General features: G+C 51.7%; 1 protein-coding gene across 5 annotated transcripts in view; it reads right to left on the bottom strand.

Moving 5' to 3' along the window:
* Positions 1 to 325: 325 nt before the first annotated feature.
* Positions 326 to 14,146, bottom strand: part of ROR2 (receptor tyrosine kinase like orphan receptor 2) — a 222,218-nt gene continuing 208,397 nt past the window's right edge. For 4 of the 5 annotated variants that reach the window (XM_024252698.3, XM_063714274.1, XM_054520167.2 and 1 more), the window contains 4 exons: positions 10,872 to 11,186; positions 8,625 to 8,870; positions 4,255 to 4,457; positions 326 to 2,833 (listed from right to left, as the gene is read on the bottom strand). In XM_024252698.3, the coding sequence (XP_024108466.1) occupies positions 1,388 to 2,833; positions 4,255 to 4,457; positions 8,625 to 8,870; positions 10,872 to 11,186 (2,210 nt within the window). In that variant the 3' untranslated portion in view covers positions 326 to 1,387. The remainder of the gene's footprint in view (positions 2,834 to 4,254; positions 4,458 to 8,624; positions 8,871 to 10,871; positions 11,187 to 14,146) is intronic. The other variant, XR_002916289.3, reaches the window with a different exon arrangement.

Below are 14,146 nucleotides of genomic sequence, written 5' to 3'. Positions count from 1 at the left end.
CCCCAGAAGTGCCAGGCTCCAGGTTTAAAAATGTCAGGGGCTCTCGGACCTCAGGAGGGGACAAGTTTAAAACCAAAGACCATCTTCACACCATCTGCAATTAACTAATCTGCATTGGAGACCTTAACAGAGAGAAGCCACGGAGCTAGTTCCATCATTTATCTGCCAAGGGATATCCCCATTAGCATGGGGCTCCTGGCTCAGGGCAAACCTCCCAAACCCACAGAAAGGGCTCAGCCCAAATCATCACCATTCAGCATCTCCGTCATCCAGCACTGCCTCCCGCTGCCTCGCATCCTTACAGCCTGCAAGAGAGCCAACCACATGCTTTGTTTCACTTTATTGGATACACCGGGTGTGGGATTTACAAATAGGACCAACAATGCGTGCGGGGCACAGACGGCTGCCTGTGGGTCTGTGTGTAACAGGGGCTCTAAAATGAATGGACCTCATGTGCAGGTGGTACAGAGACAAGCAAACCAAGACCAACTGGATCCCAACGTGGGTAACATAAACAGTTAAATTACTAAAGTCATTATCTTAAGACCAAAATACTTCAATGGAAATGGCATATTAAAAACATATAAATTACATTTAAGGTCTGTACATGATTCTTAACAAAAATAACAATACCGTGTTCTGTACAATATTGCTTCCTCTGAACATTCCAAACCCAAGAAACACTTTCCCTTGAATTTCCAAAAAGTGGGCAAAATACACATGCAGTATAATTAAAACCATTTCACCAAATACAAAGCTGTCAGTTTCTTTGAAGGCACACATTTTGTTTTATCTCAGGAACTCCCATTTCAGGAGCCCCTTGTCTTCCAACCCCAACAGGCAGCAGAGGGCAGCCTCCGTTCCAGCAAATCTTTGGCTGCTAAAGGGAGAATATTCTCGGCAGGGAGGCAGCAGAAATGGAGCCCCTTCATCCTCAAACCAACAGACCAGATCGGCTGTCAGGAACCTCAAGACCTTAGGTGCCTCCTTGCTGCCTTTTGCAGGCCCTTATTCCCAACGTTTTAAAATATTCACTCCATGTATGACACGGAGTGAAGCTGCCACCTATTTTCTTGAAAGGCATTTGCTGCTCACTACTAGTCTACCACCAGAATCAATGTAGATAGCCCAGGGGATGACCATGTGTCCTGCTCCCCAGGATGCCGTGCTGCCAGGCCCCCTGCCTGGCTCGGGTGCTCCTAGGCAGGGCAGCTCTCTGTGTCAGAGGACAGAGAGGAGCAGGGCTCCACCTCACCCAGTCTGCAAACAAGCCCACTGGCCGGCGGGCTCTTGTGATTGCTGGGTATGGTGTCTTCTCAAAGGCGACTGAGGTACCTGTGGGGTCTCGGCAGGGCTTCCATCCCCGAACCCCGGGCCCTGGTGCCACTCAAGCTTCCAGCTGGACTTGGGCCTCGTCCACCTGCAGAGTGTCACAGTCCCCCAGCAGCTCAGTCTCTGGGACAGAGCCTTCCTCCTCCTCCTCTGCTTCCTGCACGGGGCTCTGGGCCCCGTCTTCTGGGGCGTTGTGTGTGTCATCGGTGCCCTCTGAGAGCAGGGCTGCCCTGTCTGCCACGGATGTGTTGGAAGGGGCCGTGGTGACATAGCCTGTGCTGGTGGAGCCACTGCCACTGTGGTGTGAGCTGGGCTTGGGGACCATCTGAGGAGGCACCTGCTGTGGGGCCATCTGCATTGGGATCTGCACAGGGTAGAAGTTGGGCAGGTAGGCCCCATAGGCCGGCACCGGCTGGTAGCCGTTGACGGGGATGTAGAGCTGCGGCGGGGGCACCAGGGGTCTGATCTGGCCCTTCATGGGGATGAACTGGGGCTGTGGGAAGGGCGGGGCCTTCTGCTTGGGCCCCACGTAGCGGGCGTTGCTCACATTGCTCACTGGGCTGGTGCTCAGGGAGCTGGTCTGCGTGGTGTTGCTGGCCCCCGAGGTCTGCGCCGAGCTGTTGTAGTTGGAAAGGTTGCCCCAGGCTCGGAGCCGGCTGTGGATGTCCTTGAAGCGGGGCCGCCGGCTGGGGAACTCGTTCCAGCACTCGATCATGAGGGCGTACACCCAGGCAGGACAGTCATCGGGGCAAGGCAGCACCTGCCGGTTCCGGATCATCTCCACCACGTCCTGGTTGGAGTACCCGCAGTAGGGCTGCAGGCCATAGCTAAAGACCTCCCACAGGACCACACCGTAGGACCAGATGTCCGAGTCAATGGAGAACTTGCCGTACATGATGGCCTCCGGGGCCATCCAGCGGATGGGCAGCAGCGAGTTCCCCAGCAGCTTGTAGTAATCGGCGGCATACACCTCTCGGAAGAGGCCCAAGTCTGAGATCTTCACGTTCAGCTTGTCGTACACTAGCACGTTGCGGGTGGCCAGATCCTTGTGAACCACGTGGTGGCTGGATAGATACTCCATCCCCGCCGCGATCTGTGCCACGAGGTGCACGAAGTCGGGGGGCTCCAGGGCGGACTTCACCGTGCGGTCATCGTCGGTGCTGCCCACGTCCGAATGCGGCGAGCGCATGACCAGGAATTCGTGGAGGTCGCCGTGTGAACAGTAGCTGAAAATCATGCTCAGGGGCTGGTCCTTGGTCACCATGCCCAGCAGGCAGACGATGTTGGGGTGTTGCAGCCGTGCTCGCAGCATAGCCTCGTGCCGGAACTCCTCCCGCAGGGGCCCCTCTGCTTTGTCCTTCAGCGTTTTGATGGCCACAGCCTGGGTCTGCTCCCCCGGGGCAGGGCCGAACAGGTGGCCTTTGTAGACTTTCCCAAACCGGTCCTCTCCCAGCTCCTCCATGAACCTCACCGCAGACAGGCTGATCTCTTTGAGTTTGGCCTGTCAAGAAGAAAAGCCCCACGTGAAACATCACTCTCACCACAGCCCTGGAGGAAGGTGCAGAGCAGCCGGGAGGAGTGGAGTCCCTGTGCAGCCACGAATAGGGGGGCCTTGCAGAAGACCCGCTGGTTTTGCCCACCCAGCCTTGGCCTGCCCACCCACAGCTCGCTGGTTAACCTTAAATACGGCTCTGATGCCAAGGTTGCTTCCCGTCTGCAATCTTCCACAGATCCCAACCAGGCTACAAATAAGGTCCCTCCAAAATCCAGCTGGGACACACTGCCGACTTCCTTCCCACTTGTGCATGTGTGGACACACACACACCCTACAGCCAGGCCCAGGCACCAGCTGCCCCAGGGCTGCCCCGGACATACCCTGCCAGGTCCCCTCCAACCCCCATGTGTGCCGACACATCATGTGAGATGCGATGTCTTTTTCTCATGGACCCCACAGAGACATTTTTGTCTTGGCAATTTTGTTACTTATAAGAGTCCAGGCCAGTTGTTCTACAGAGGTTCCCTCAATGGGCCTGTCCATGGGCCTCTTGACTAGGGTCTCCGTTAAACATGTTCCTGGAAAGAGTATCCCACAAGTGACAGGAGCCCTGAGAACCCTGCATCTCTCTCGGCCTCTATGACACCAGCTCTTCCTGTGTGGCCAGCCCTCATCCTCCCCGGAGGTTCCTGGGCCTCCGTGCAAGCCCCGGGGCTCTGTGCCCTCCTCGCTGGCCAGCCCCTGCCCATAGCAAACCCTCACCAACTCTGGGGCTGAACAGCCAAGTGCATCAGCTCCCTCCTGGCCACCTTGAAGAGCCCCTGCAAAGCTGGCTGAGAATGATGTTACCTACGGCTTGCAATGAGTGTAAACGCCCTTTTACAACACACCCTGGAGAGGCTGCAGCACATGTTCTCATCTGTTGTATTTCAGTGCCCTACCCCCATCTAAGGCTGCTCTGGGATGAGGGGTGGCCTTTTAGTGGTAGCCTGTCCGCCTACTCCCATTTAAGAACTATTCTTCTATCCTTCCCTGTAAACAAAACAAAGCAAAAACCAACCCAACCCAAAAGTGTCAAGAAAAATTATGGGGGGCATTGGAGCCCTCTTGTTCTTGTGTGTCTTCTGGGCAGAGCTGAGGCACCTGGACAGTGAGGACACTCGTTGGGGCCCACAGGGGCAGCATGGTCCAGGCAGAGGGAGGCCCATGGACTCTGGGCAGTGAATTCCCAACACGCCTGCCATTTATTTTCTAAAGCACACATGTCCTGATCTAGTTTACAGAAAAAAAAATGGCAAAATGAAGCAGAGTTTAAAATAATTATGTGTTATGTATCAAGTAAATTAAGACATTTAATGTTGGGGGAAACAACCCCTGAGGATTAAACCTGGAAGAGCCACCCGGGTAGAAAATGTAAGCACGGAGACCTGTTTGTGCTGGTTAATGAGGGGCATTTCCATGTCTTGGCTGGGCGAGGCCATCAGCTGTCGCCGCTGCGGTGTGGACGCAGATGCCTTCTGCTTATTCCGGCACATGCAAACCAAGAAGAAAAGGCAAGCGATGACCAGTGGAATTGCGATGCTGGGGACCAAGATGTACAGAATCCCCATCTTGCTGCTGTCTCGGGGACCTGTGAACAATAAGGCTTTCGTGATTTTTCAGAAAACATCCCTTTTCAACTCTAAGTTCTCTACCAACCCACTCTCCACCTCCAGCCAAAATATTCATGTGCACATGTGTCATCACCTAAGTTACACAACGGGGTAAAAGGGCACACCACACCTTAAAAAACGTGATGCACCAAAAAATGCACACCCGGCTGCATCCTGGGGAAACAAAACCCAAAACTGCCCAACCTGGAAACAAGCGGGAATACGCAGCGTAAAAAGTAAATGAATTCTAATGATCTTAATATTAATAACGACCACATCCGCTTTCTGTTCCTGATGTTTGAATACCATTGGAGATAGGTGCTCTGCCCAATTTCACTTTTATCAAGGTCTCCCCAGCTACTGACAAGTTCATGAAATTCACTGGAGACCCTTGTCCAAGGTGCGTGAAACTTGGTACTGGGATTAGACACGATCCTTTTCCTCATTCAACATTTTAATGTTTTCTTCACATTTTTATCTAATGATGACAGATTCTTTTAGGATAATAATTAAACATGCACTAGATTTAAAAGAGCACCAGTAGTCCATGCTCTTGACCCAATACAATATGCAACAGGAGCACAAGAATTCTTGGAAAGCACGGTGTACCAAGAGTCAAGGCCACCAGCTACCTTCCCTGCATTTTTTTTTTAATCACAGGGAAAAGTAACTCTTTGTCTCCCTCTACAGGATTTACAGAAAGGTACAGGGGGCACACCAGGCAGGCTGAGGTGACCTCAGAGTTTGAGCAGGCCTCCCGGCAGGGCTGGCTCCTCCCAGGCTGCGTGGCCCCCAAGCACCCCACACGTCAAAGCAATTGAATGTAAGACAAAGTGGTGCCGTTTCCGGACGCTGACCCTAAGCCTGGTGGAAGGTGAGTTCTCTAGAGAGCCACTTTCCCACATCCCCGGAAAACCACGGTCTTCTGTTTTCTCCTTAACCTTGCAAATAACTATATCAGACTTAGAGGGCCCCATGGCCAGGGGGCAAAGCGCTTCTCATCTGGAAGCAAACAAGTGATTTCTGGTCAGTGTGAGGCCTAAAAGAGCTAACTCGGTTCTAAAAGTGAACATGCTATTGCCATCTTAGGAAAAAAGCACCTTGTCCCAAACCCAGCCTTGCCCCACCCCTGCTCCCCCAAATAAGATGAAATCAAGTAAAACCACAAACAAAACTTTCTTCTGGCCTCACCTAGCAGCTTCCCCTCTGAAAGGGTTCCGAGGCAGGTGTCCCAGAAATCTTCGGGGCACTGGGGATGCCGATTCATTCTTTCTTACTAGGGTTTGGTTCATTTTTCATTATTAAGGTTAGCAGGAGAGTCCAGGCCACTCTTACGCCAAGACCAGAGGTGTGAGCTCACACTGACACCATCACCTGCTTTTATTATCTACTTAACATTACCGACATGACTCGTGCTTACTGGGAAAAACTGTAGTATTACAGAAATGTGGCCTTTCAAAAGATAATATTTCTAACAGTCCTCTTCCCAAAGGCTATAAATGGTTAAGTTTTGTGTTCTCCTAACTTTATGTATATTTTAGGTTGAACCACATGGCACAACCGATATTCAACTATTCTGAAATATAGACACAGTAGTTTTATATGGTTTTCTTAATTCGAATGTTGAACGAACTTTATTTTATTTATTTTTGAGACAGAGTGCTTATTTATTTATTTTTGAGACGGAGTCTTGCTCTATCTCCTAGGCTGGAGGGCAGTGGTGGGATCTCAGTTCACTGCAACCTCTGCCCCCCGGGTTCAAGTGATTCTCCTGCCTCAGCCTCCCAACTAGCTGGGATTACAGGCGCCCACCACCATGCCTGGCTAATTTTTGTATGTTTAGTAGAGACAGAGTTTTGCACTGTTGGCCAGCCTGGTCTTGAACTCCTGACCTCAGGTGATCCGCCTGCCTTGGCCTCCCAAAGTGCTGGGATTACAGGCGTGAGCCACCACACCCGGCCTAAATGAACTTGATTTTAAATAGAATCGTGTCATCCATATTTTCCTGCTCCTGGTTTTTTGGTAGAATAAAATCTCTTGGACAGCAGCTCATGTTGGAGCAGATAGACGTGTGTGTTCTCCCACAGCTGCATGCCACTCCACAGCACAGGCGTCTCCAACTGCCCCAGCCAGCCCTACTGATAAACAGTCTGTTTTGTGTTTAGCTCTCACAAGTGATTCTGCAATAAATATCCTTCCATTTATGCCCTGTAAGTACAAACCTGCAATACAAGATTCTAAGAATTGACTGGTCCAAAATCATACATTTTTTTCATGTTTTATTTTTAATTACAAAAGTAATTCCCACTCACTGTAAAAAAAAAAAAGTCTTATATTTGAACACTTTTATAGGTCTGGGGAAATCACTACTAAAAGTTTGATATTCATCTTTCCAAAACCTCGTAAAAGTCAGGAGCCTGTGTGTGCTCACACACAAACTCCCACTCATTTTCTTTTTGCCAGAACCAAAACAATGAGCAAAAAAGCACCTCTAACACAGCTCTGTCCTTCAACCTGCTTTTGTTCCTTACAGGGCACAGGGCCATCCTTCGTTGCAGGAAACCTTTAAGGTCTGGAGTGCTCCAGAGTGCCTAGACCGCAATTTGAATGACTGATAATTTCACTCTTAAAATTTGTTCTCCCATAATGAACACATTCTTGAAGATTTGTGTCTGATCTGCTGAGCCAGAGGCAATGCCAAATCTGGAGCTGCTGAATCACACATCAGGAAGGTCATTAGTGCCAGTGTTTACTTCCTGCACTTCGGGGTAGAGACACGCGGGCCTGCGCCCCAGGAGGAGATCTCCAGGTGCATGGTGAGCCCAGCCTTGCTTCACCAGCTGCTCTCTATCCGCGGGTGCCCACTCGTTCACCAATTGCTGCTTCCAGCTCCCAGCCCAGCCTCGGTTATCCTGCTGCCTGGAACTGGTGAACCGGGCATGACTAAGACAGAGATGAGAACTGTCGAAGCTGTCAACCATCAACTACGTGCGCTTCCATATTCATGACATTACAGACACACTTGCAAGGAATGAGGACAAGCAATGAATTCTATTTTCGCCTCACTCCACCAAACCTAAGTGTAAAATCTGAGAAGCAGTGAAAAGCTCAAAAGCTGGTGGGTGGAAGGGAAATATTTTTACGAATATTAGGAAATACTGAGCAGCAATAATGGTGTTTTTTCTTGTTTTTTGTTTTTGAGAAAAGGTCTTGTTTTGTTGCCCAGACTGGAGTGTAGTGGCACCATCATGGCTCACTGCAGCCTTGAACTACTGGGCTCAAGCAACTCTCCCACCTCCACCACCCAAGTAGGCGTGCCGCTACGCCTGGGCAATTTTTGTATTTTTTGTAGAGACAGGTTTTTGCCATGTTGCTCAGGCTGGCTTCAAACTCCTGGGTTCAAGAGATCCACCCGTCTTGGCCTCCCAAAGTACTGGGATTACAGGTTGTGAGCCACCACACTCGGAGATAATGTTAATGGAGAAACAAAATATCAAAGTGAATATCCCAGGACCATCCATACCTGGGAAAAGGGCTGATGGAAGGCGGTGGGCCAAAATGCAAACAAGTCACTACTGGGTGGTAACATTAGAGGTGATCTGCACATTACTCTTCAGACTTTTCTGTATTTTAAAATGTCTTGTAATGGTCACGTTACTTTCATATCAACCAATAACTTGCGTTATTTATTTATTTATTTATTTATTTATTTTTGAGACAGGGTCTCACTCTGTTGCCCATGCTGGAGTGCAGTGTCACAATCTTGGCTCACTGCAACCTCCACTTTCTGGGCTCAAGTGATTCTCCTGCCTCAGTCTCTTGAGTAGCTGGGATTATAGGCATGTGCCACCGCACCCGGCTAATTTTTGTATTTTTATGGGGTTTCACCATGTTGACCAGGCTGGTCTTGAACTCCTGACCTCAAGTGATCTGCCCACCTCGGCCTCCCAAAGTGCTGGGATTACAGGCATCAGCCACTGCGCTTGGCCCAACAGCTTTATTTAAAATGGTCACTGTGGTAAGATCAGGGGTCTCTGGACACCACTGTACAGAGGCACACCCCAACCCAGGTCAGGACAGAACACCCTCATCACAAGGTTCACTCAACAATCAACACATTAAAAAAAGAGAGAGAGAATACATACTACACGAGGGTACGTCACACAGTTCCATGCGTACGTTTTTATTCTGCGTAAAGCACCAGGGGCCCTCCATCTGGCCTCCGGGGTTCCGGCAGTAGGCGTGCCCCCCTCCAAGCTCAGGGAAGTCTGTGCTGGACAGGTGGTGGCTGTGGGGGTGCTGCAGGGCCCACGGCTGGCACTGGTGGCCTGACTTGGTGGTGCTTGCCGTTCCTCTGTAATCCATGCCTGAGCCGTTATAGCACTGATGGTCTGAACAAGGAAAACACGTTAGGAAAACCTCCGGGGTACAACAAAACCATTCTGCCTACACATGCCCAAACTAGAATTTCCGAAAGATCCAAGGATTTTACATAACTTACCAGAAAAGAGGCATTAAAAGTAAAGGCTTAATGAAGTCCCAAGCCCACAAATTAAATGCAGGGCACATCAGGGACATATATGGGGAAGGAAACTTGTCTGAAGTTATTCCACAGCCCCAAAACCATCTCTTGGGACCCACGAGGCACATGCACACCACCACCCCACCAGAATGGGGATGTCTCCCCAGCCTCAGGATCAACTTGCTCTAGGAAGAAAGCCAACTGTGCAGGCAAGAAGGGCCTGGCCCCTCCATCTCAGGACACCCTGCTCAGCCATGGGTGAGAACAGTGCAGTCCACACCACCTCCATGGAGGAACCCTGGGGTTGGGGTGTGCATTTGGTGAACATTTCTATAGTGTTTACCATGTGTGGGGCACTGCTCTAAACCCTCCTGGCTGGGGCACGGTGGATAACAAGGCGGGTGGATCACTTGAGGTCAGGAGTTCAAGACCAGCCTGGCCAACATGGTGATACTCCGTCTCTGCTAAAAATACAAAAATTAGCCAGGTGTGGTAACGCACGCCTGTAATCCCAGCTACTCAGGAGGCTGAGGCAGGGGAATCGCTTGAACTTGAGAGGTGGAGGTTGCAGTGAGCTGAGATTATGCCACTGCACTCCAGCCTGGGTGACAGAGTGAGACTCTGTCTCAAAAAAACAAAACAAACAAAAAAACCACCTTCCTAAATATTGCCTCATTTGACCTTCATTTCAGCCCCACAGGTCAGTACTGGTGTCATCCCCACGGAATATAAGGATATGAGAGCTCAGCAACTTGCCCAGAGTCACAATGAGGGTCTGAATGCAGGCAACGGGCCCAGGGACCAGGCCCTGGCTGTCCTGGTAAGGAATCTTGGCCATTCCTGGACCCCCAGATTAGCCAACGATGCTAAATACAGCCCTGGAGCTGTGGCGGAGGTGGCCCGTTCCCTGGGTCTCACTCCTCAGGGAGGCAACAACCCGTATGGATGCAGTGATGTCAGCTAATGTTTTCCCCGGGGACATAAGCAGCGCTCCCTGTCCTGTGTCTGCCATCCTGACTGGCCATGGCCACCCTGCTGGGGCTCACAACTTGGGGTTTACTAAGCCTCTAGAGGGCAGGGGCTGCTCTGCTGCCAGCAAGAGGGGCAGTAGGGAGCATGCTCTTCCTCCTGTGCAGACCCCAAACAGGCCACACCCAGGCCCCGGGCTCAGAACTGTCCCCCTCCCCCACGCTCATCTCTTAGGCCCCATGATGCAGGGACCTGTAGAAAGGTGCAGGGTGCTTCCCTGTATTTCCTTCCCTAGTGATGCCTGATCATCACAGGTTCTTCTCAGGTGCCCCCACCCCAGGCCGGTCCTGCAGCCTCACATTCTCCGTGATGGCTCACGGAGCCATCTCCGTGGGCCTCACATTCGTCCAAGGCTAAGGATCCTACAGGTTTCTGGGGACTGATCCTCCAGGTTTCAGGAGGTTGGGGCAGGAGTTGAGAGTCTGCATTTTCCCCTGGCGCCCGAGTGCGTGCTGACCGTCCGGCAAGTTAGGAAGCTGGCCCTGTCTCCTCTCATGCCCGCAACAGCCATTTCCACAGGAAGTGAGATCACTCCCATTTCAGAGAAGGGAAATCCCAGGTTCAAGCAGGTGGAGGGACTTCACCTGAGTCCCACAGCTGGACACAGTGCAAGCCCAGATGCGAGCCTGGGGCTGAATGGCTCTAAAACCCCTGATCCGAGGCCCCGCCTGCTGCCCTGCTGGAATGGAGGCCTAGGCTGTGGGGCCCTCGGCTGCTAACGGGGTTCTGCGGGGCCCGGACAGATGCGGCTCCCTGGACTTCACCGGCACCCCCATACACATTTCAAGGGCCCTACACTCCCTGCGCCCGCCGGTCCCGCCCCGGGCCCTCGGGCACTCACAGCGGCCCAGCCTCTCGGCTGGGATGCCAATGCGCATGCAGTTGGCAGCATCGGGGCTCTCGGGCATGGGCAGCGCCTCACACTTGGGCAGCTGAAGCCGCATGAGGATGAGCGGGTTGGAGCGGGCGATGGTGTACTCCTGGCGGCACAGGTCGCTCTCCAGCACCTCGCACTCGTCGCGGCACAGCTCACGCGGCTTGGGTGCCCGGGAGCGCGCGTCGCACAGAGGAAACACGAAGTGGCAGAAGGATGGGATGGCGAACTGTGAGCACTGGTCCGACAGGTGCGTAGAGGTGCCGATCATGGTGAAGGCCGCTGCAGAGCCCGCGAGACTCGCGTTAGCTGTGGACCCACCTCGCGCCCCTGACATTCATCCAGTCCCCACCCCCAGCCTGGCATCCCAGATTGCCCACTCAGCCCCCTGATGCCCCGCCCCGCCCCAGACTCCCCAACCCCGAGCCCCGCACACCACCCTGGAGAGGCTCCCCACCAGCAGGCCAGCCTCCCCATCACCTGCTCTGATTTGCAGCAGACACAGAAAAGTCCCTGGTCCCAGGGCCTCACTTAGAAACATCAGAAGCAGAACAAGAAAGAAGGAAAACTCGGCCCCCTAGCTCACTCCACTAGGTGCTTCTTGCAGGACAAGAGGGTTCAGACTTCAGATGCAAAAGCAGATCCTAAGGACCCGCTATGTGTGGAGAGTGCAGGCCAAGAGGTACCGAGCCCCAGGCTTCCCAATGTCCCAGATCTGTCTGGGGAGAAGGCTGTCCCGGAAGAGGGAGTCAGCTCAGCCCTGTGAACTGCAGCTGGAGGAGGCAGTTGGTAAAATGCGGAAAGCCAAGAGGGTGGGAGCAGCAAAGTGCGAGGAGAGCCGCGTTACAACTCTGGAAGGTTCTGTGATAAGGGGGAGCAGAAAAACCCGAAGATCCAGAGCCCCCTTTGGTAGGGCGGTTTGTTTTTTAAGGGCAAGATGTCAGAGGATACAGTTTGGTGGTGAGAAGATGGGGTGATTTCGGGAACAAAGTGGGGGTGTTGGGGAGAGATCTGCTGCACCTGGGGTGCATGGCTGGACACTGGTAAGGGTGAAGAAGCTGGCCAAGGCAGGACTCTAAGGAATGCATCAGCCTGCCCTGGGCTCACTACCCCACTTTCACCTGTGAAAGGCTGGCTTACAACAATTGAGCTTGGGGACAGTGGAGGCAGACAGGCCCCTTTGCCTGCACACCCAGCAGAGGCTGTGTCCTCCAGCGTGGGAGAAAACCCAGAAGCTGGCATTTAGTCCCTGAGGAGCCCTAGCTCCACCCATGAATGCAGTTCAATCCCATCATTACAGATTTGGCGATTATTTGGTGATTATACAGAGGGCTGTCAAGAATGCTGGCCTTGACCTCCAGGCAAGGAAGGCGTGTACGTGCTGTGCCAGGTTTGGCCAGCAGGTGGCAGTGCCACTGTCAGTCATTCCCTGGGGAACCCACCCAGGAACGGGATGGGCAGCTGTGTGGGAACAGCTTTGTGCGTGATCACTTGTGGTATCACTCACGCCTTTCCGGGCCTGTTTCTATACCTAAAGAGTGATTTGAGACCCCACACTGGGGAATGAGAGTGCACACAGAGCCTATACTGGGGAATGAGAGTGCACAGAGAGCCTATAAAGTGGCCCTCAGCATGAATGGGCCCAGGGGTCTGGTAAAAGACAGCGTCAGTGGGCGGGAGCAGCCACACTGTCCTGATTGTATACAGGCACTACTGTGCTCATCACATCACCTTCCCTCCTCCGGGTTCCTGTGGCCGATATTTAAATGGAGGAACAGAGAGGGCAAGCAGTTACAGTACAGGATGTCTTGGATTTGGAGGAAGAACTGAGGCTTCAACCCTGTTCAATCTCATCATTACAGATTTGGGATTATATGGACAGCTGTCAAAAATGTAGGTAGGCCTTGACCTCCAGGCAGGGAAAGATTGTCTAAGAATGCCAAAGCTGTCACTTCTCTTGGGCTAATCCACTGATACGATGTCTCTGCTGATCTTTATAGGATTTCTCTTTTTCCTTCTCCTCACCCTGAGAATGTACTGCTTATTTCTGAAAGTGCAATTCTAGGCACAAAGAGATCCAACAACTCACATCCTGTTATCTGTCCACACCCTGAATGTCACACAACACTTTCCAACACAATACTGCACACAACGCAGTCATTACTATGCTTATTTCAAAACCACAAGTCTGTTGAGAGCAACTTCAAATTTACTGTTTTTGAAAAGCCACCCACCTAGCAAATCTTCATTCTCAACTCTTCTCTAAAAGCTGCTATAAAACCAGGCTGCTTGGATGCAAGCTGATTCCTTAAACAACTCCTGAAGAGATAACTGAGGGACAATCTTGTGCCCTGGATCAGTGCTTGCCAATTAGTGGGGTGTCTAATTAATTCTGAGAGTCTGCAGCTAGCATTTTAAAAGATGATAAGAACTAAGAACAGACTAGAGGATGTCAGAATGCATGGTTCCTACTAAGGGCTCTAACTTTTTTTTGTTTTTCTGAGACAGAGTCTCGCTCTGTCACTGGGACTGGAGTGCAGTGGCGTGATCTGCAACTTCCACCTCTTGGGTTTAAGTGCTTCTTCTGCCTCAGCCTCCCGAGTAGCTGGGATTACAGGCACCCTCCACCACACTCAGCTAATTTTTTGTGTTTTTAGTAGAGATGGGGTTTCACCATGTTGGTCAGGCTGGTCTTGAACTCCTGACCTCATGATTTGCCCGCCTCAGCCTCCCAAAGTGCTAGGATTACAGGCGTGAACCACCGCGCCCAGCCACTTTTTTCTTTAATGAAATAAAACCGAAGAGAAAAATTCAAGTGCACCGCTTTTAGGAAGGGTGAAAGTTATTCCCTATAACCTATGTCAGTTGAGTGAAATACATGTATGTGTATACTAAGTCATGGCGTAAAGTAGATTCTCTATTTTCCACTGTGTGTTTCGGTAAAAACCTTTGAGAAGTCCTACTTTAATGGCAAAGAAAGCTTTTGCAGTGAGAGGTAGCCGTATTTTCAAAACCATCTCCCACTGGCACAGGATGGCATCTCCAGGTTCCTCTCTGTCTCATCATGGCTCTTTCACTTTGCACAAAACCTCCTGACCCTGTCCTCAGAGGTCTCTGTACCAGCACATGGGCCAGGCAGTCTCTTCTGTGACCGTGAATGTGATGTTCGACTCTCTAGTTTGAGGGTGACCTGAACTTAGAAGGGCTTGTCAGTGACATGAGGTGACTTTCTGCCTTGGATC

Source organism: Pongo abelii, chromosome 13, assembly GCF_028885655.2.
Source record: "Pongo abelii isolate AG06213 chromosome 13, NHGRI_mPonAbe1-v2.0_pri, whole genome shotgun sequence".
NCBI lineage: Eukaryota > Metazoa > Chordata > Mammalia > Primates > Hominidae > Pongo > Pongo abelii.
This window is presented reverse-complemented; position numbering and strand designations above follow the sequence as displayed.